This window comes from Epinephelus moara, chromosome 6 (assembly GCF_006386435.1).
Source record: "Epinephelus moara isolate mb chromosome 6, YSFRI_EMoa_1.0, whole genome shotgun sequence".
NCBI classification, from domain to species: Eukaryota; Metazoa; Chordata; class Actinopteri; order Perciformes; family Serranidae; genus Epinephelus; species Epinephelus moara.
The window spans coordinates 22,027,793-22,047,196 of NC_065511.1; the positions used below are offsets into that span (position 1 = coordinate 22,027,793).

The window sequence follows — 19,404 nt, forward strand, 5'->3', positions numbered from 1 at the left end:
CACTGGCGCATTATCTTTGCATCCATATGGCATCTTAATGATGCAGACAACAAACTGGGAGAAACCAAGCAAATTTTTTTAACAGATTTAATGTCAAAATCAACACAGAGTTCTACTTAATCTACAGTAGTATTCACTGTTCTAATTGCTATCAGAACAAAATCAGGGAGAGAGCAGATGTGCAAACAGAATTGATTCATGGTGTACAATCACTGACTGCAACTGTTTTCTTGGGAGATATAAGGTTATGCACTATATACTTTGCAAATAATTATACAATGAGAAAACAATGTAAGTGCCCTTTGCATAAATTACACATACGGTAGGGTTAATCTGGATACACAGGTATATATGGACATGTGCATTTAACATGAAGTCCAAATTTAAACTTTTTTTGCTACAATATGACTAAAATACAAATATTTTACATAAGGGTTTTTGGCAAAAAAACAGACTCCCACTTGCCGCAACGTTTTTTTTTACACAAATAAAATGTATAAATGAACAATGGAGATAAGAAGCACCCTTTAACAACAAGTATATAAAAGACCATTTAGCCAAATACAATACATTTTCCATCAAGAGAAACAATACAAATATATAGGTCAGTAACTCTGTAAATACTTACAATATATTATATATTAAAAGCTAGAAGAATTGCATAAAGTCAGACCATGCCTTTAGTACGGTGGCTCTGGAGGCTCTACACAGTGCAGCTTTGGAAAACGCATGCAACTAGATAAAACATAAGCAAATGGAGAAAGGATCTTGTACATTTAGGGAAAAAACAAAAAACAACCAAATACAGTAGCCTGCTGAAATGCTGCAAGTCGTACAGAACTTGCATTTATTTGCAGCATGTTTCTATATTTAGCTCTGTTGTGTGTATTTTTTGTGTTGTCTGTATTTCCAGCATTTATTTCCCCAAAACTCTGCTCGTGTGTTGTCATATTGAACAAGAGGATGTCTTTATTTGCTTGTTTTGTCTATTTGCACGTGTTTTCTTAAAGGGACAGTTCACCCCAAAATCAAAACTCCATTTTTCCCCCTATTACCTGTAGTGCTATTTATCAATCTAGATTGTTTTGGTGTTAGAGGCATCAGTTATAGAGATGTGTGTCTTCTCAACAGCAATGTCTCTTTCCAGAAATCATGACCTGGTTACTCAAGATAATCCACAGACCTTGTTGTGAGCAGTTTCATGTAGGAACTATTTTCTTTCTACAGAACTACAGTCGCCAACCGTATCACTGTGCAGAAGGAAGCGTGCATCTACTCATGGACTAGAGGCTTGTGCTTTTGACAGACCGAGATGTAAACATGAATGGCATCGTACTTGGTGCTAGGTGGGCTAGCAGTAGATGCACACTTCCTTCTGCACGCTGATGTGGTTGGCGGGTGTAGTTCGGTAGAAAGAAAATAGTTCTCCTCTGCTCACAACAAGGTCTGTGGATATCTTGAGTAATCAGATCATGATTTCAAATGCATTTTTTGATGCTTTGAACACCACAAGCTCAGCAACTCATGCAAAACCAATCTAGACTGATAAATAGCACTATAGGTAAGAGGAAATATATGTATTTTTGATTTTGGGGTGAACTGTCCCTTTAAGTTGCAGTGCATTGAGCTCACAGAGACACCGTACTTCAGCCTGCATAGAAAGACAATCAGCCAGTTTAAAAAAGGGGGTAAAAAAGTATAACTTTTTCCACATACATGCCGTTGAGAGAGATAGAAAAGCTCAACATCTACATTTGTTACATCTGCATCAGTAGTGTCACAGCAGAGAGGCTGCATAGGAGGGAATAACTGTGCAGCGTTTGGTCACATCATGTGCGGAGCAGTCTGAACCAAACACTGCATTTCACTTTGGGTTTTTGCACAAGTCTGTTTACTTTATACATTCAAACAAAGAGAATCCCCTGCTCAAATGTTGTCATTGTGGTTTGTTTGTCCGACAGAAAAAGTGAATGTGAGTAAATATGACTACAAAGACATAGAAAAAAACCTGAAATGTTTTGTACTGCAATTTTTGTCCAGTTGTCCTCCCTTTGAAATGCTGACAGATATTGAAGGCTTATTGGGCAATGCTACGCTTTGAGAAGTAACACACACTGTACACACAGCGCTCAAATATGAACGGTAAAACAAATGCACAAACAATAATCATCTGCCAATTGGTTTGTGTTAAATAAACTGGGATGCGTCATGTTTAAGACGACGCTTCAGACCTACAGTCACTGTTCGCCCTAAAGAAGACGTGACTCCACAATTGTTTTTGCTCTCAAGTCTGGCTGGTCTGGAGCCGAGCCCTGTCCCCAGTGGCAAGATTAGCTGCGAGATTTAGTGGTAGAGCAAAGTGAGATCCTGCTTTGACAAATCCAGCGTTTAACCCCGTGTAGCCGTTCCCACTGCTGCTTACTCAAAGCCACAACTGAAATACTGTCATGTCCAACAGGAGCATGTCTCATTCCCCGTTAACCTTCGCCACAGAAATTTCCCTTTTCTGTATTGTAACAAATAAGGCAACCAGTGCCTCTGGTTCTTGGATAGAAAGCTTTCTTTCACAGGGCATGATTGATTTCCATTTAAATGAAAACAGAGAAGCCATCATGCTCTGTATGAATGAAACAAAAGCATTGTTGGTATTTTCCCCAATCATCCCCAACACTTTATTTGATTCGTGAGATTGTATCCCTCCCTCACACCCAGCTTCTTTCTACCAGTGTGAGGCATTAATCTAACTCTCTGCAGCATTCAGAGAGCCACTGTATTTACAATCTGTGGGACTAAAGTGAAAGCCTTTCAAAACGAAACAGAGAGGGGGGAAAAGAAAACATCATCATTCATGGCGGTCGATTAATTTGCTGCCTTGCAAGGAGATGTTCACACTGGCTATTTTCACTTCTTTTTTACTGAGGTTGACAAGAGGGGGGAACAGGTTTTTATCTCCCTATTGCGCTGCCTCCTGTCATTCCTAATGGGCCAGGAACAGAAGGTGTCAGACAAGTGAATAGGAGAATGAAGTGAGCACTGGGCTGGCTTAGTGTGGATTAGCATGGCTTGTCTCACTCATCGACCATTTCACAGAGACAGGTCTGTTCCACATGCACCAAATCAAACGCAAATACAGTTTCACTGCATAGCTGGTGGGAATAATTTCTTGTTTCAGGTAGTAAAAAAAAGGGGGGAGCTTTGGCTGTGCTAAATCATCCCTTTTAACAAAAGAAGCTTTAAGCCACATTCACTGGCTTTGATTTGGATTCCTCAAATAGAATCCAATTAGAAGGTTTGAATGTGTTCCAAATGTCCCTGGCTAAATTGCATGTTATGTGGAGTATAAACGGCTGGGACAAAGACAAAAGTGTGTAACATAAAAAAAATATATATATTGCATATGTATTCATAGGAGTTTATGTAGGAGCAAGCAATGTACTGGATGGTGAGAAGCAGGCTGTTGTGCAAAGAAGTCTATCTGTCCTGAGTCGAAGAGTAGGAGATGACATAGCCCGGTGCATTGCTCCTCTCTTGTCTGTCGTTGTAAGACTGCTACTCCACCAGGAACTAGACTGCCCCTTTCTGGTCCTGCTCTGTAGGCACGGAGTAGACCCTAAAGACAGAGAGGGAGGACAGGCCACGGGACGGGAAAGCAGGGAAAGTGGGGGGTGGAGGAGGGGGGTAAGGGGAGACAGGGCAAGAGCAAAAGTATGTCATCTTCAAGATATTTTTAGCTTCTTTCTCAGTTTGTTAGCAGAAAGACACAAGAAACATCCCTGCGTGTCGGAATTCAGGAAATGACACGTCTGCCTCATGCTGCAGGGCTCTGACAGGTGCATGGTGACTGCACCACCTCAAAACACGGCTCATCCCCAGGTGGGACTTATAAACCTGGCAAGGCACTGTTGATCCAACAAGCCAGAGGTTGCTGTGTGATTAAGCCTCTTTTCAGCAGAGCGATCAGTCAGCACCAAACACTGCCAGAGCTGACTGCAGCCCCAGGAGGCAGCCAGTAATCCGGCGGAGGAATTTAACCCTTGCAGATTGTCTTGGGTGTCTGCTCCACAATGGCAGTTCTCCTGCTGCTTAGGAGATGCGTGGAGAATAATTTGAACTCTGCAACCTCTCTGACCTGACCTGCAGGTCATGTATTACTGTACACCAGAATAAAAGAAACTGATTTCTTTGCAGAAAGTCTTCCCAGAGCCAGCTGCCGTTAAATAAGCAAAGTACAGAAGGGAGGCAAAAAGTGAGGAGAGATCGTCTCTCTGTATAACTGGTTTAGGCTGTTCTGCAGTCTGAGTGCTGTTGGCAGATTGTTGTCATGACACCAGGATCATGTTTACAGGATTGCTTTATTTCTGAGTAGCTGTCTAACTCAGGCCTCAGTTCATGAGGTAAGCTTTGGAACAGGTTAGGTCTTGTCCCATTCGGTCATACAGACCCAGAGGCACTATCTTAAGGCTATTGTTTGATAGCTAACATGGGAAGGGTTAGAGGTGGGGAGTGTTCAGTGGTGGCCTCAGGCTGTGACACTAATTGCTGTACAAGTCCAGACGGGCTCGGATGGGTGGATGCTGGTTACATTTCACCACCCGAGTGCTTTCCTCTGGTTTTGATGCTGACGAGTCATGTGGAGTAGGGTTCATTGGCAAGGCAGCAGTGAGGCTGTTACCCACCAGACTGGTTCTGTCACCTGCAGGCTGACTTAGCGTAAAGTGGAACATGCATCTCTCAAATATCAACTTTGAAAATGAAGAAATTTGACCTTACCCTTGCTGCCGATTGTGCGCGTGGCGTCTTACTAACATTATGGCTGCAAGGAAGAAAAATGGAAAAAGGTCAAGGCTACACAAGAGAAAAGTTCATATTTGCTTAGGTATTAACATCTTTACAAAGCACACGGGGAGTAAAGAGATTCCACCAAAGGGCTTTACAGCTGCACATTTGTCAGCTGGGGGAATGAAGCAAGCACTATTTCACATCATTATGTCTCAGCAAAACACAGAATACTTACTGACTATCGCAGCGACTGAAAGAACCAACACAGCCACAGCTACGACGATGACGATCACGGTGAAGTTATCTAAAAGAGAAAACATAGAAAGTGGTCTGTAAGTGTATTAAACAATAATGAATACCAGTGTATGTTATTATGAATCCTTCATACTTGTTGATATGTATTCTAATATTTTAATACATTTATGGTATATCACTAATTATATTTGAAATACTTCTCTCACCTGCCGCGTTTTCTACGCCTGTAGTTTTATCTGCAGCTGTGGCGCCAAGATCTGTATTTGCTTAAGTGGCAAAGAGAAAAGGAGACCAGTTAACATGAGCTCTGCTGATTTCAGGTGTATTGTATATGGGACTGTGTATCAGCACTTGATACCTTTAAGGTATCGACCTACATAACGCAGTGCCAGGCAGTATCGAAACTATTGAAACCTGCACTTGATCCTTTTTGTACTCAGATCTCGAAAAAAATGACTATTGGTATGGTCTTGCTCGCAGTCGAGACACTTTTCATATAGAGTAGTTCTAGACCAAACTCTTTAATTTACAGACACCCAACAACTTCCCCATGAGCCAGCATTTGGCAGCCAATCACTACAAGTGTTCTTTAATTCAATGTGAAGTGTGGTTTGCCCACTACTGCAGCAGATACAATCCATACAATCTGTGTTGTGATGACGCAGAGTGGGGTGTGTTTGATGAAGTTGGCAGTTCAGTGTGCTGAGATGCCACTAAAACCTTCTAAAGTATGGCTGTACTACACGCCTGAAGTGCTCTCCTGGTATCAGTATCAGTGTAAGGGTACTGGCCTCTGTACTGGTGTTGTCATTTTTTAAAGCAATACAAAGCCCTGCACATTTCAACCCTCCACAGAACACTTCATTATGCAATACTTCTACTGCTTACAGGAGACAACAATGCCAACAAATGGTGTATGGAATTCAGTATACAAGCTTGTGTCTACAGAGAGGCAGAGGGTTGAGGCTTCAGAGGAATCACAGCGCTTTGCAGAGAGGCTGCTACTCCAAGAGCCGACTGCCCCGTTCTAAGCAGATCTGTAATTCTATCAAATGTCCATCAAAGCCAAGATGAGGAGTGACGGAGAGAGGGGTGGAGAGAGAATGAGAATGCCAATGTTGATTAGCTGACCAGCGGGATGGCGGAGATGTCAACGTGTTCATTGGCCTTTTGGTGGAATCCGCGGGGCCCCACCAGGGAGCTAATTGATTCCATTCAGGGCTTAATGGTTGGGAGGCGGAAAAGCCAACAGGGGCCACAGCCCCACACATTTCACGGGACTAGAGCACCCTATACACAGTGCTGACTTACTGACAATAATTACAGAGGCCATAACCTTTACACACTCTCCTCTGGGCAGCTGCCATTACAGAGTTTGTGGGTGTGACGCACAAGAAACTAGAAAAGCCTACTGCCCTCCAATTCACTCTCATGAACTGAGGAAATATACTCACTTCTTTGTCTATATACATCTTCGTCATCATCATCATTCAGACCTGTGAAGAAAGGATAAAATTAGATTCTTGTGCAGACAGAACAGAAACGCATGCTTCAGAGTGTGAGCACTTTGAAATAATAACAGAGTTTTGGCACTATACTATAGTCAGGATATAGACAACACCTTTAATCTTTTACCAACACTATTGATTGATGGTTTTATGAAGTCAGTTTAGGACCAAAGGGTCTGTGAGCAAAAAGAATGAAAACTATAAACTGAAATCAATATTGTGCACAGAAAACCAAAATACATCTGAATTGTAGGCAGTAAAAACTGAGAGCAAGACACCACACCCATAAACAAGTGACCAAAACTGTGAATGAGGAAGAAAAAACATTAAATGAGAAATGGGAGAGGTTGCAGTTGCGCAGCTCTGCTGTGCACTGACAAAGAAAGAGTAGAAATGTAAAGACGAGGAAAGTATTTTTTCTCATGTTCAGCACGTTGCATTATGAATCAGCATCATGATTTGAAGTTATTCTGTTTGACACGAAGCTAGCGCATGTCAACCAACATGTCTGGTGTGACCCTTGATCCGCCTGCTAATTATTTCATACATGACCTAAAGGATCCACTAAGCTTACCTCAGGTCAAAACAAAAACAAAATACTGGAACTGACGACAGTACAAAGAAACATGTAGAAACAAGCAAAAAAATAATTGAAAATGAAATTACAGTGTGATAATTCCTTCCAAAACAATGGACAGAAAATGTTCTCCGTGGTTGCGTATGGGTGTGATCTCTCAATGCTTAATACAAATCAAATGTGTCTATTTGCATCCCTTAATTGACTTCAAGAGGGAAGCAGTCACGTTTTCTTCATAAATTGTGGTGATTGAAAGGCTTCATAAAGTGCTCCTGTTTTTCTTTATTTTACAGACAAAGATGCATGTCATACCGTCATCAGCTGATCCTTCAGTCTCTTCTGAAACAGCTGCAAAAGAGGTGACAGTTAGAATACTTTTATAATGCTCACAATAACTTTTTTGAAGGTTAATATCAGAATACTACGACAATAATAGGAATGTACAGCACAAAAAGTGCGAGGACCACAGTCAGTTTAATGTTCTACTTGTATTAAGGTGGTGTCTATCTGCTGTACTTTTTCTGGTATCCTCTATACTAAGAAAGTACAGCATTACGAGTACTGTTGCTAATTTCACTGTGCATGTACTTCCTTTAATGTTATTCTTACACGTACGAACCCTTTGTTTCACCGTAACACCCTCTCCTTTAGGTGGCTGTATAATTCAAAAGTGAGCGCATGCATTAATCTGCACAGGCGGTGCACATACATAGGTAGGTGAGGAAAACATGCCGGCGCAGGGATGCATAGACCCTGATTAGATGTTTATCACCTGCAAGCGTCACAGAGATGAGAACATACCAGTAGCAGCTGGCAGCAGCAGCAGCAGACACAGGAACAGCAATCGCATCATCTTCAAATGCTGCGGGGGGGAAAAGAAACTGAGATAAAAATATCTGCTATTAATATTCAGCCATTGATGTGTGTGGAATCTTGGTGTGAGATAGGGCAAGATGGAAAGCAGCAATGCTGTCTATTATTGGGGGCTTGTGTGGTACTTTGAGTTTCAGGATCACATACTGCTAGTCAGTGGAAAACTAGGAGTTTCTGAGCCAACAAGTCCTTGCACTGTTTTAACTGGTTTAAAGTATGCATGCATATCTAGACTGTAATCTGAGGTGGGTGGCGGGAGAGGGTCACTGAATGACATCCTTATTTCCCATAGTGCTCAGCAGAAAACCTGCTCTGAGAATTCTGTCACAGTCAGCTGTCAACAAGTGTCTATTCAACATTTTCCCCTCCCTTTGCAAAAGCCCGGGTGCTATGCCAGGTGTTGAGCAACAAAAAAAAGTGTCCGATGACGTCCACTGACAAAACAAAAATGAATCTTTTTTTTTTCATTGTATTCTGCCGAGCAATATTCTTGTTGTGCTAACTGGGGAAAGAGCTCCATTTCACTCAAAAACACATTAATTCATCAACTTTATCCTATAACAGAAATTGGCTGGGATTTCTTTTTTTGGTGCATTGTTGTTCCTGAGGAGAAATCGCACAACTTCCTCATGGCACAGGGCCCAAAACAAACTCTACCTCCGCTCCCCATCGCCACCACATAGATGTGAAACGCAGATGTTGTTAGCCTGCCAAACAAAGCCCCCAGCTGTATCCAACACAATATGAATGGTGATATTTTTAAAAGAGGGAAAAACATGGGAATGACCTCTCTTCCAGTTGAGGTCCCGGATGAAGTCTCACTGGTCCGATTTAGCTATTGAGGCTGGCATGGGATCAGGAACCAATAGTCATGCAATGTTTGATACTGTACACAGAGGGAACTCTCCCATTGACCTTTGTGCCAAATGCTATACTGAAGGCGCCTCTTTACTGTTAGCCATACCCATTGTGTCCTTGTTTCCTTCATAGTTAATGACTGTGGAAAGAACTAAAGTGACCTGCATTGTTAAGTATTAGATTATCAAACTGGGCTCCATGGGACGGCAGCAAACACCCGCTTACTGTTTCCTACTCACTACTACAATTTAAGGAAGTGGATTACGCTCAGCGTATGGCGAGAAGATCCTAATTACCATATTTGGTGAATGGAAGTGTAAAAGACTGAGCTATCAGCTCTAAGACTTATCAGCATTGGTTCATTCTTTCCACACAGTTTTTGACAGTTTTATGAAAAACTATGCATCAGGAAACTGGCCATAAACTGTAATCTCATCTATAAATGCTGCCATGGCACTTGATGTCTAGAAACTTTCATGTGAGACAAATGTCCACCCTGTAGGGCCGAGAACAGCCCACTAAGCAACAAGATTATCTTCATGCTAAATTAGCAAAACAGCATTAAGAACTATTTTGGTTGACTATATAGGAAAAAGATGTTAATCACACGACTGAGGCTGATTGCAGAGGGAGTGTAGCGAGGGCTGTTCTGGCCTCTTGAATAGCTGCAGTAAATCTCCAAACGCAAACAACCTAAGAAGCTGCAAATAAAATCCCCTTCTGTATCCAATTTGCTTTTCAGAGTTGCTTTGGGTGAAATAATAAGCTGATCCAATTTGGAAATATTTATCAACCCAGTCCACTGCCTCTGTATCAAAATGGCTCCTGACGCCTGTATTATTTTTCAAATTGGGTAATATATTCTTGTACATTTGAATGCCGATTGAATTTTCTCTTTAATACCAGACCCAATTTGCAACATATAATAACCAGTGGCTTGTTTACAAAGCAGACAAACCAGCTGACTGCTGGCTAGAGATGCAGAGATCATAGAAGGTAAATGTAGAAATCATAAAACTGGATTGCAGTGCTGCAAGAAAGGCATATACTGTGCTGTTGCTGGAGGCTGAATATGTCCTGTTTTTGTTCCATTCTCACCGATGCACTTCTCCACTGACAGGATTAACCCTGAACCTCATACCTGTCTGTCCAGGCCAGCCCACAGAACACCTTAATCTTGTTTACCAGGTTTAATTTTAAATGATGAACACTTTCCACTCCCTCCAACCCACCCAGTACAAAACCGTATCAACAAAACAAACCCAGACACAGAGGTTTACTACATGCACATAAACAGAACTACTTGCAGGGACACAGACTATCTCTTTCTTATCTGCTCGCGCTGATAACAGCCCTCTGCTCAGCCACTGTGCATAGCTGACAAGACTTTGACACCAGCGATAACAATCGTTAACATGCAAAGATATTAGAATCGCTGTGGCCTAGAGAGTTCATAGGAAAACAAATACAAGCGAGAAAATATGAGAGACAGAGGAGAGGAGATGGCAAAGAAAAACTTTGATTATTGTGAAGATGTGTCAACACTAAAACAGCATTGCTCTAAAAAAACAAAAAAAAAAACAATGAGCCCAACAAGAAGGAAAAAGAGTGAGCGAGAAAGGAGGAAAAAAAAGCACCCCTATCACTTGTTATTCATTGCCATTCAATTTTATAAAAGTGGTAGCTTACTCTGGTTCAGTGAAGAGAGAAAATATTCTTATTGAAATGTTTACTCAACTCTGCCATCTCTACAGGAGCTGTTTATATAAGTGAGGCTGATGCAAATTCCTCTTTTCTCTATAACATAACATACTCGCGCTACGCCACTGGACCGCAACCAAAGTAACAAGGAAACTAATGGTAAAATAAAAATAAAGAAAAACTCACAATACCTCAGTTGGTGCCATGCAAACCAGTGAGCAGTCCAACTCCCACTAAACAAATAAGTCTGACAACTAAGCAGTTATTTCCAATACAAATGGGCTGTGGGTGACTTGTTGAGCATCGGGCCAGCAGTAAAACAACTAAGAGGATATGAGAGTGTGTCTGACAATGACAGCCGTCTTGGAGACACATATCCTGTTTTTGCCTTCCTCCCTCTCTCTCCACCTCTCTCTCTGCATGTGTGTGTGCAAAAAATACAAAACCTGTGAGCACACACAGGAATGAACTGATAGGATTCTACAGTAACACCAAAATATTGGCTGTGCCTAAAGCAGCATCAGCCTGATTCAGGGCATTCAGGACTCTGGGCACGTACACCTCAGGTTTACTTTTTATCAGATGGAGACAAAGCGGTTTTGTCTTTGTTTTGTTAACAACACTATCACAAGCCCTAGCTATCCCAGTCACATTGAGGGTTTTCACAGCCCGATCTGTCTGAAACACAGCCTCATCACTCCTCCAAGAAACACAAAATGCACAAAAAGAACTCTGCAAAGAGGAGACGTAAAGGGTTCAGCAAATATTTGGCGCCCCTGCTTCACCTCTGACACTCCCTAGGCAAGCAGCTTGATTAACAACAGCAGAACAACACTTTGTTATTTGTTTGCAGACTAATATAATGCGCCAGAAAGCTCACTCATGAGCACTCTGTGAATGGCATGATAATCTCACACACACAGGAAGTCAGAGACGAGGTGAAGCGGTGTGCCAAGTCAGTTCTCTTACATTTACAACAGCCTCACCTTCTGTTACCTGCTTACTCGTTGGAAGCAGTCTGCACATTAGATGGGTGAAGTCAAGTTGTTTTCACATTGACTCACCGTGTAACAAACACAAGTGCCTGTTATTTAGAGCTCTCTGTGAGTTACAGTCAGAAATATACAGGTGAGCTGATAAACAACATGAACTTGGGAGAAGTTGGTGAGAAAAAGTGAGAAAATAAGTTATGGAGGAAGAAAAGCAGAGAGAAGTTACACTGCAGGCTACGTGCTGATGCTAATTAGCTTCGAAAAATATCCTATATGCTGACAGTATTTCTGTATGATTGCATTACAGTACATTTAAAACGACCATTAACTCACAAATACAAGAGAGAGACAGTTATATTGCGAAATGTATACTCCGTTTGTGAAATTTAAGGTTTTAAAATCATATATTTTTGTGACTTTTTGTCGTCACTGCCGTGAAATTTGATGCACTCACCACAGCTGTTGAGTCAGGCGATGAAATGAGATGAGCCAACACGGTGCCAACGGACTGGTTAACTGGAAGAGCTGCAGTCTGCTGCTGCGTGGGCTTTACGTTCAACTTTCTCACACATGTACAAGGGGATTCACAGCCACCTCATATTGTACCGAACTGCCCCTTAAAGTTTTTTCTCTCAGTCAATTTTTTACTTCAGCGGAAAATACCTCCGTGTCTGTGTGTGTGTGTGTGCGTGTGTGTGTGTGTGTGTGTGTGTGTGTGTCACAGAAGTGCTGTCACGAGCAGTTTCCTGAGAACTGTGAGGTTAACAAGCAGCACAGCATGCAAAGATAATAGGACATGAATAACACTACTGTAAAGCTGTGATATATGTCAAACAGCAGGGATGGGACCAAGTCATTGTTTTGCAAGTCACAAGTAGCCTCAAGTCTTTGCACTCAAGTTCCAATGAAGACTACTAAGTCAAAGTCAAGTCCTAAACTTTGAGTTTCAAGTCCTAAACACAGTGCCGGACCTAGCTTATTCAGCACCCTGGGCAAGCTTCCCCTGGCACCCCCTACCTCGCAAAAAAAACCTTCTATTATTATCATTATTATTGATGTGTTTTAGATGTATTGTATATATCAGAAAAATAGAACAGGGGCTAATGAGAAATCAACATAGACAACTTAGCTAACAACCAATAAAGAAATAATAATAATAATAAAATAAAAATTGCAAATTTTGTCTTCTTTTTTTTTTTTCTTTGTACCTCGGATGGCTTTTGTTTTTTCCATTTTCTCTCACTTATACCTCTCCAAATACACTTAACTCCTCCATACCCATAGATGCTCTAGCATGCTCTGACTGTGATGATTCCTCAAGGATAAACTGTACTTGAGGTGGCACCCCAACTGAAGGGAAAAGAAGTTTGTGCGTGTGTGCGTGTGGTTGTTAAACCACTAGTTTCACTACTACCTAAACAAGTCATCAGGCACTCATCACATATCATGCCATCCTAGCAACAGAGTGTAAATATATTACATTTATATGAGTCATTTTTTTGTTAGAAGTTGTTGCATCTCTGTCTGTAACTTGACTGTTTAAAACAAAGTGGATTATCTGGGGAGTTGAGTGTTGACTCGCTGGGAATGAGTAGTGTTAGCATTAGCTGATTCAGGTGATACATTTGATTGGTGGCACACCTTTTAATTAGCATGCTTTTTCACGTTTGGGCTTGGGGGAAGGTATCAAGTATTTTCAAGTCAAAAGGGTCACGCCCATGTAAAGTCACACGTCAGTGGTGTTTAAGTCCACGTAGTGTCGCAAGTCTTTTTTGACTGTGTCAAGTTGAGTCTAAAGTCATCAAATTTGTGACTCAAATCTTGAGTCCAAGTCATGTGACTTGAGTCCACACCTCCGCCAAAGTGTCTGGGAGTGACTAGATAGATAAAACAATTTCCATGTAATTAAATTACAAAATAAATGTAACTGTAATCAGTTACAGTTACTGAGGGGATACATGTAATTAAATTACAGTCTCTACTCAAATTGTTGGTGATAACAAAGGGGTTATATCTGAAAATGTTCTTTTGGTATAAAGCTTTGTAGAATGTAACATTCACTGTTGCTTTTCAGCATGCAGGGATGCTTTCTTTTGGCACAGCCTATTTCTGACATTTTTCAGCTGTTTTGCCCAAAACATTTTTAAGTAAACAAAAAGTTATCAAATGTCATACTTTGACGACGTAATTTTAAAAAAAAAGTTCCATTACATATTATATTTTTCACACAGTAACCTGAAACAAAAGTAACCTTCCCAAAACTGATGCCAAATAAGCAGCGATGAAATCTTACTAAGTACATTTGTTCAAGTACTGTATAGGCTTCTTAAATAACAAATAGATGCATTACTACTTTACTTGAGTATTCCCATTTTATGCTACACTGTAATTCTATTCAACTATATCTCTGAGACAAATTGTATCTGTATCGTACTTTTAAAGTAGATTCAAGTTTTTATTCCCTTCCTGTCCAGTGAGCACCATGTATCTCCAGATGTGTTGATTTTGAATGTTTGTGATAAACTGAAGGATGAAGTGTTCCTTTATGTGCTGAGAAACTTTTCCTACTATCAGCTGGAAAATGCATCGTCATTCGTCACAAAGCTGAAAACATGGCTGTTTATCTGAGCTCATGAAGCACTGACTTTTTACACATAGCCCACACTGGGCAGTAATTATAAAACATATTGGAGGGATTGAAAGATAGATTAAAAAGTGGTGGTATATCACAGAAAAGGTAATAAAAAAAAGCTATAGTAAAGCGAGTCATAAAAAATAAAGTCATCAGAAATGTCATGGTATAATATGCAGTATAAAAGTCATGTGTGCTCTTTAAAATGGCACTAAGTCATCAAACCTTGAGAACCCCTGATGTCAGATTTTTGTTTCAAAATGCTCCAAAATGGTTAATCTAGCTGTTAACTCTTCACAAAAATTTCCAAGCAGACCCTCCTCAACAGTTGGGCTGCAGAAGGTGTAGACTGAAAATGGTCCCCAAACACCACCCCTTAATATTATGAGCCTACATAGTTCTCACAGAACAGAGACCCCTCCAAACATATGATCTTATACAAAAGGGTGCATTGCTGTAGATTTAACTTCCCAACAATATATAAGGGAATTAAAATTAGGACTAACAGCTACAGAAGTGAATGCAATTTACAGCATTAATGCAGCATATTAATCCAAAAACATCATCTATAATAGTAAAACACTGACAGGGACTTTAAGTATTTTACATTATCATGATAATAATTGGTCTCAAGTTTTATTTTCACAGTGTGGTATTAGTTGGCCTGCTTTTAAGGATCTGAATACTTCTTCCATCTCCAATAAGGAAGCAATTTCCGGTAAAACTGAGTAATAATTGCTTATTATTCTAGTTGAACTGGAGGCAAAAGTGTACCTGAAACAGATGAGAACTGCCTGGAGTAATGATAATGCGGTTCACCTGGCGGTTGCAGCCTAATTAGTCACAAATAATGACGCCCACACGTTTTGACGGACAGGCTGAGCGCGCACAGGTGTGCTGATAGGCCGTCTGTGCCATCTTCCCCCGGCGTGCTGTTGGCACTGTGTCGCTGGCACATCACTCTGTTTGGTGTTTTCCCTGGCATGCAAATAGTCTGAAATCTATCAGCTGTACGGGAAACCAGAATCGATAAGCTGTAGTTGTTCCATTCATGTGAGTTTCCTGGTTTCAGTGCAGCAATGCAGTGTGTGCTGCTCCTCCAGGTGTGCCTCCTGGGATTTGGTAAGTGGCATATTGTTTGTAGGTGTGATTAAAGGAGTCTCAACGGTCATTTGCACAAACAGTATAACCCAGACTAGTTTTTCCAGCATGTTGGTGGTGTCCTCCAGCAGCTATATGTCCGTTTTTACCCTAATCCCTTCTCCCAATATTTGCAACACGTTTGCATTACGGTTATTCCTCTTTTACCTGAAGCACTCAAGTCTCAACAGTTCTGCTGTCTTCCCTCTGTTTGTCTAGTTTTGAGTGATGAGTGGGGTATGGCTATGTCTCAGCCCTTGCAACAACAAAAGATACTAATCTATGCATTGCTTAAGGGAATTGTGGTGTGCTGAGAAATCTTTTTGATTTGAAGGTTTCAGTGTTTGTAAAATTTAAACCACCACACCAACAGTTTGCACCTTTGTTGTTACAATGCTTCTGCTAAGAGTTAAAAACATGATCCCTTTACCTTAGTTTATATTAACTTTTGCTGCTCTTTACAATGACACACACACACAGTACACACATGTCCTAAAAGACAATCAACATGTAGGGAATAATGCAGCAGTTTAAAGTAACCTCACACTCATTAAGAATATGAACTGAGAGGTGAACTTACATTTAAATGAGCTGTTGTTCAGAGTTGTTTCTATGCACTGCTGGTATGTTGTAGCTCCCACGCCAGATCCTTGTTATCATGGAAACAGCCTGAGTGAGTGTGCACGTTAATACAGGTGTACCCAGTCAGGATCTAGGAGCTATGTTCTTCATTGGCTGCTGAGCTGGTTGAAACCTGACACCATCAGTCTTATCTCTCACAACTGTGCATACTGGGAAACTTGCTCTGTCTGCTCTCGGTGAACAGATGTAATCGCTTCAGTGCAAGTGTTTAGCCGTCATAAAATCATCAACTGCTGCCTGAGTTGTCCATCTTGTTTTGTAAATTGTGTTATTGTTCACTTCATGTGCACACTTACGGCAGTTTGTGGGTTAGTAATTTCGGAACAGTCTCTCGTGTAACACTTATTGCTGCTAAAGTGTAATCTGTGTTCCAGGAAACTCTAGTTACTCTTTTGCAGAAAAAGAATTTTTGACTTGTGTTTAAAAAAAGAATCTTGTCATCACTGATACAGCCTCATTTTAAACATGCTGGCTCTGCTTGGTACAGTGATTTCAGATGCGGAAGGTACACATTTAGTACAGGCACAAACCCTCGAAAGGGCTTTAATTGTTCAGATACCCGTACCTGAGGTAAAGCAAAACACAACCATGTTTTTCATCATTTTGTTATGTCCCCTTTATGAAATGGATGGTTGTAATATAATATTTCATACAGCTGACTCACCGCATATAGGTGACGGTGCAGAGAAAACCCACTGAAGATGGTGGAGGTTCCTAATCTCATGTAATTTTTACCTATTGCCTAGATTTTGTTCAAATTTGCACTGATATCCGCTCTACATCTATATGTATATATGTATTCACCATAAAACTAGAGCCTACAGGCTTTTATATAGAAAGTTGTCATACACAGAAATTCACACATACCTTTTCGAAGTAGTTGCTTTTTATTTAAGGTAATATGATGCTATGTTAGCACAGTTCAGGCTGTCCCATGGATTAAGAAACTTTTGCACAAAATGTAAAGTAAAATGCCATTTTTGTCATGTTGATATGTGACAAAGTATGCAAAAATACATTATTTTTTGTCCCATACTTTTGGAAGATGGTATCAAAAATAAAATTTCAACTCCGTTAAACCCTGTGGAGTCCAAGATTTCAAAACATATCTCCTCTTACGATGTTTAAACTAGATGCTCTGCTGCAACAGATATAAATTCTCAATTCCATACAATTCAGTATTTGTTAATTGCATTGCCTTGAATTAATGCTCATAGTGATGAATCCAGGAGGGTAGGACTGCGGCCACATCTTTTGAGTAGAGCAACAAAGGCTGAATCATTTTTACAATATTGTCAATGGGTATGCTGCTTCATAGTTGTATTCTCAGTTAACAATGGTCCATAACTATAATCCCAGGGCCACTCTGTGTACGTGTGCAGTGCCTCGAGTAAATGATGTAGCCAGAGGTTCCTTTTGTTGTCGTCGTGAAACAGCCTTCAACTAAGTATCAAGGATCGTATTCATAAACCCTCTCCAGGTACAAAGAGATGGTCCTTGTGAAGAAATTCTACGGAAATTCATAGAATTATTATGTTTTATAAGAATTTACTCTCACAAATAAGAGTACATCCTGTTGAAGTGGTAAATAAACAGAAACGAATAAGTATAACCACTATCAGCATGTTAATAGGCTACTGCAGAAGTAGTAGTAGTTTTTTTTTTTTTACCTTTTTTTGGCTGCTTTTAAAGTATAGCTCACAGTTTAATCAACAGAGATTCATTATATAAAATAGCATTCATAGTAAAGTGTAACTCAGTTTTGTCGTCTCCCCTGCAGGCTTGTCCGCGGCCAGTCCTGGAAGGAAGTTTCTGACTATGTTCCCTCCACATAACGACCCAGCAGCAAATGTTAACCATCAAGTCACCATCACAGCCACAGGTGTTTGGTCCTCCGTCACTGTGGAGGTGCTGGAAAGCAGTTTCCTGCAACACATCTACCTCTCGGCCAGCCAGTCAAAGACAATCCACCTGCCACTGTCTGTGGGAATGACCGGTGATCGTTCCTCCCACCTCCTCAGTGTGAGGTCTACATGGCCTGTTACAGTCCTTGCATCATTCTGTACCCACACTGGTTGTGACCACAGCCTCCTCCGTGATGTGTCCTCCTGGGGGACCCACTACTATCCCATTACTCCTGACATGTCTGCTGTCAGCCAGATGGTGATCACCAGCTCAGACCGGGAGACATCCGTGGATGTCTTCCCCTCTGGAGACGTGCTCTCTGAAGGCAATATGTATCCCAGGGGTAGTGTCCTTAAGTTGCATATAGGGGGGCTGCAGAGTGTTTACCTCCAGAGCAACTCAAGCCTGTCTGGCTCAGAGGTAATCTCCAAAGAAGCTGTAAGTGTAGTGGTTGGTTTTACCTGCATCAAACACACAGCCCAGGATTGCTCGTATGGATTTGCTGAACTGAAACCAGTCTCACACTGGAGTTTTGATTACATTATACCTCCTTTGGCAATCACAGGAATGAGTTCCAGTTTCCTGTTGGCAATAGCTACCATTAACTCACACCTGGACGTCACTGCCAGCACCGAGCGACAGAATATGTCTCTGGTTGGTGGCGTTATGAAGGTCATTCCAGTCGTGACCTCAGATAAAATCCACATTATCAGTGACAGTCCTCTTCAGCTTGTTTACTTCAGACGTTACAATGCACAGCAGAGACCTTCAACTCTAATAGTACTGCCATCTGTTGATGATATCTGCCAGACTGTCGCTATGTTTGATTCAGGTGATATGAGTAAGCAGCAAGATAACAGTACAGGCACAGGAGATTTGCAGTCTGGTTTTAAATTCTCCCTGAAGCCCAACTTTACTCAGCTGCCTGACGGTAATGCTGAGCCCAGTTCTCTTCACACAGACACAGATGTGGGAAATTACCTGAGCACCATGAGCAGACAATATCCAGCAGTGTGTTACAAAAGTATGTACCACAGCACATTTTGAATAACTTTGCATTGCATGTGGAGTATTTGGTCACTGTGTTAATCTGTGTTGGATATAAATACCTAACTTTTTCTTTTTTTATTTCAGCTGCAGCGTCTTGTGAAGAGTTGCGCTGTGGTCACAAACGGAAGTGCTTTATCAAAGATGGAAAGCCACTTTGTGTTTCAAACACTAAGATATGCTCTGCGTGGGATGACTCTTATTACCGCACATTTGATGGAGGAGATTTTGTCCTGCAGGGAAACTGTAACTACACTTTGGTTCAGACGACCTGTCTAGGCTTAAATGCTTCTATTCCACTACAGATTAATATAGCACGAGCATATGTGAAGAGCGCCACTGTCTCCACCATCCACACAGTGCAGATAAGCATCCAGGGCTTTAACATCTCCATAGTTAAAGAAGACAAAACTTATGTTAGGGTGAGTGTACCAAAATTATTCAAATCAAAAATACACACTTTGTAGCTGTTAAGTGTTAATTCACAATGCCTGC

The 19,404-nt window shown here is 41.1% G+C and overlaps 2 protein-coding genes across 6 annotated transcripts in view; one reads left to right on the top strand and one right to left on the bottom strand.

The window, feature by feature from the left end:
* Positions 1 to 54: 54 nt before the first annotated feature.
* On the bottom strand, positions 55 to 16,008 carry si:dkey-262k9.2 (uncharacterized). 5 transcript variants are annotated; one of them, XM_050045711.1, is made up of 8 exons: positions 15,896 to 16,008; positions 7,921 to 7,981; positions 7,432 to 7,467; positions 6,489 to 6,530; positions 5,241 to 5,300; positions 5,015 to 5,083; positions 4,771 to 4,813; positions 55 to 3,610 (listed from the first exon to the last, which is right to left on the bottom strand). In XM_050045711.1, the coding sequence occupies exons 2-8, from the start codon at positions 7,970 to 7,972 to the stop codon at positions 3,565 to 3,567; spliced, it is 348 nt and encodes a 115-aa protein (XP_049901668.1). In that variant the 5' UTR covers positions 7,973 to 7,981; positions 15,896 to 16,008; the 3' UTR covers positions 55 to 3,564. The 5 variants fall into 5 exon arrangements, with proteins under 5 accessions (XP_049901668.1, XP_049901669.1, XP_049901671.1 ...); XM_050045712.1 differs by having other exon boundaries at positions 7,921 to 8,000; positions 15,896 to 16,002; XM_050045714.1 differs by lacking the exon at positions 15,896 to 16,008 and adding an exon at positions 14,950 to 15,086.
* LOC126391735 (IgGFc-binding protein) overlaps positions 15,255 to 19,404 on the top strand; it is a 40,635-nt gene continuing 36,485 nt past the window's right edge. The window contains exons 1-3 of the mRNA XM_050046653.1: positions 15,255 to 15,297; positions 17,738 to 18,886; positions 18,997 to 19,331. Coding sequence (XP_049902610.1) covers positions 15,255 to 15,297; positions 17,738 to 18,886; positions 18,997 to 19,331 — 1,527 coding nt within the window. The remainder of the gene's footprint in view (positions 15,298 to 17,737; positions 18,887 to 18,996; positions 19,332 to 19,404) is intronic.

What these genes read in the sequence shown, in the direction of transcription:
- si:dkey-262k9.2 (XM_050045710.1), bottom strand. An exon ending in TGAAGGATCAGCTGATGACG is followed by an intron (nt 6,531 to 7,431) that starts GTATGACATGCA and finishes CTTTCTTCACAG; the next exon opens with GTCTGAATGATGATGATGAC. An exon ending in GCGCACAATCGGCAGCAAGG is followed by an intron (nt 3,611 to 4,770) that starts GTAAGGTCAAAT and finishes CTCTGTCTTTAG; the next exon opens with GGTCTACTCCGTGCCTACAG.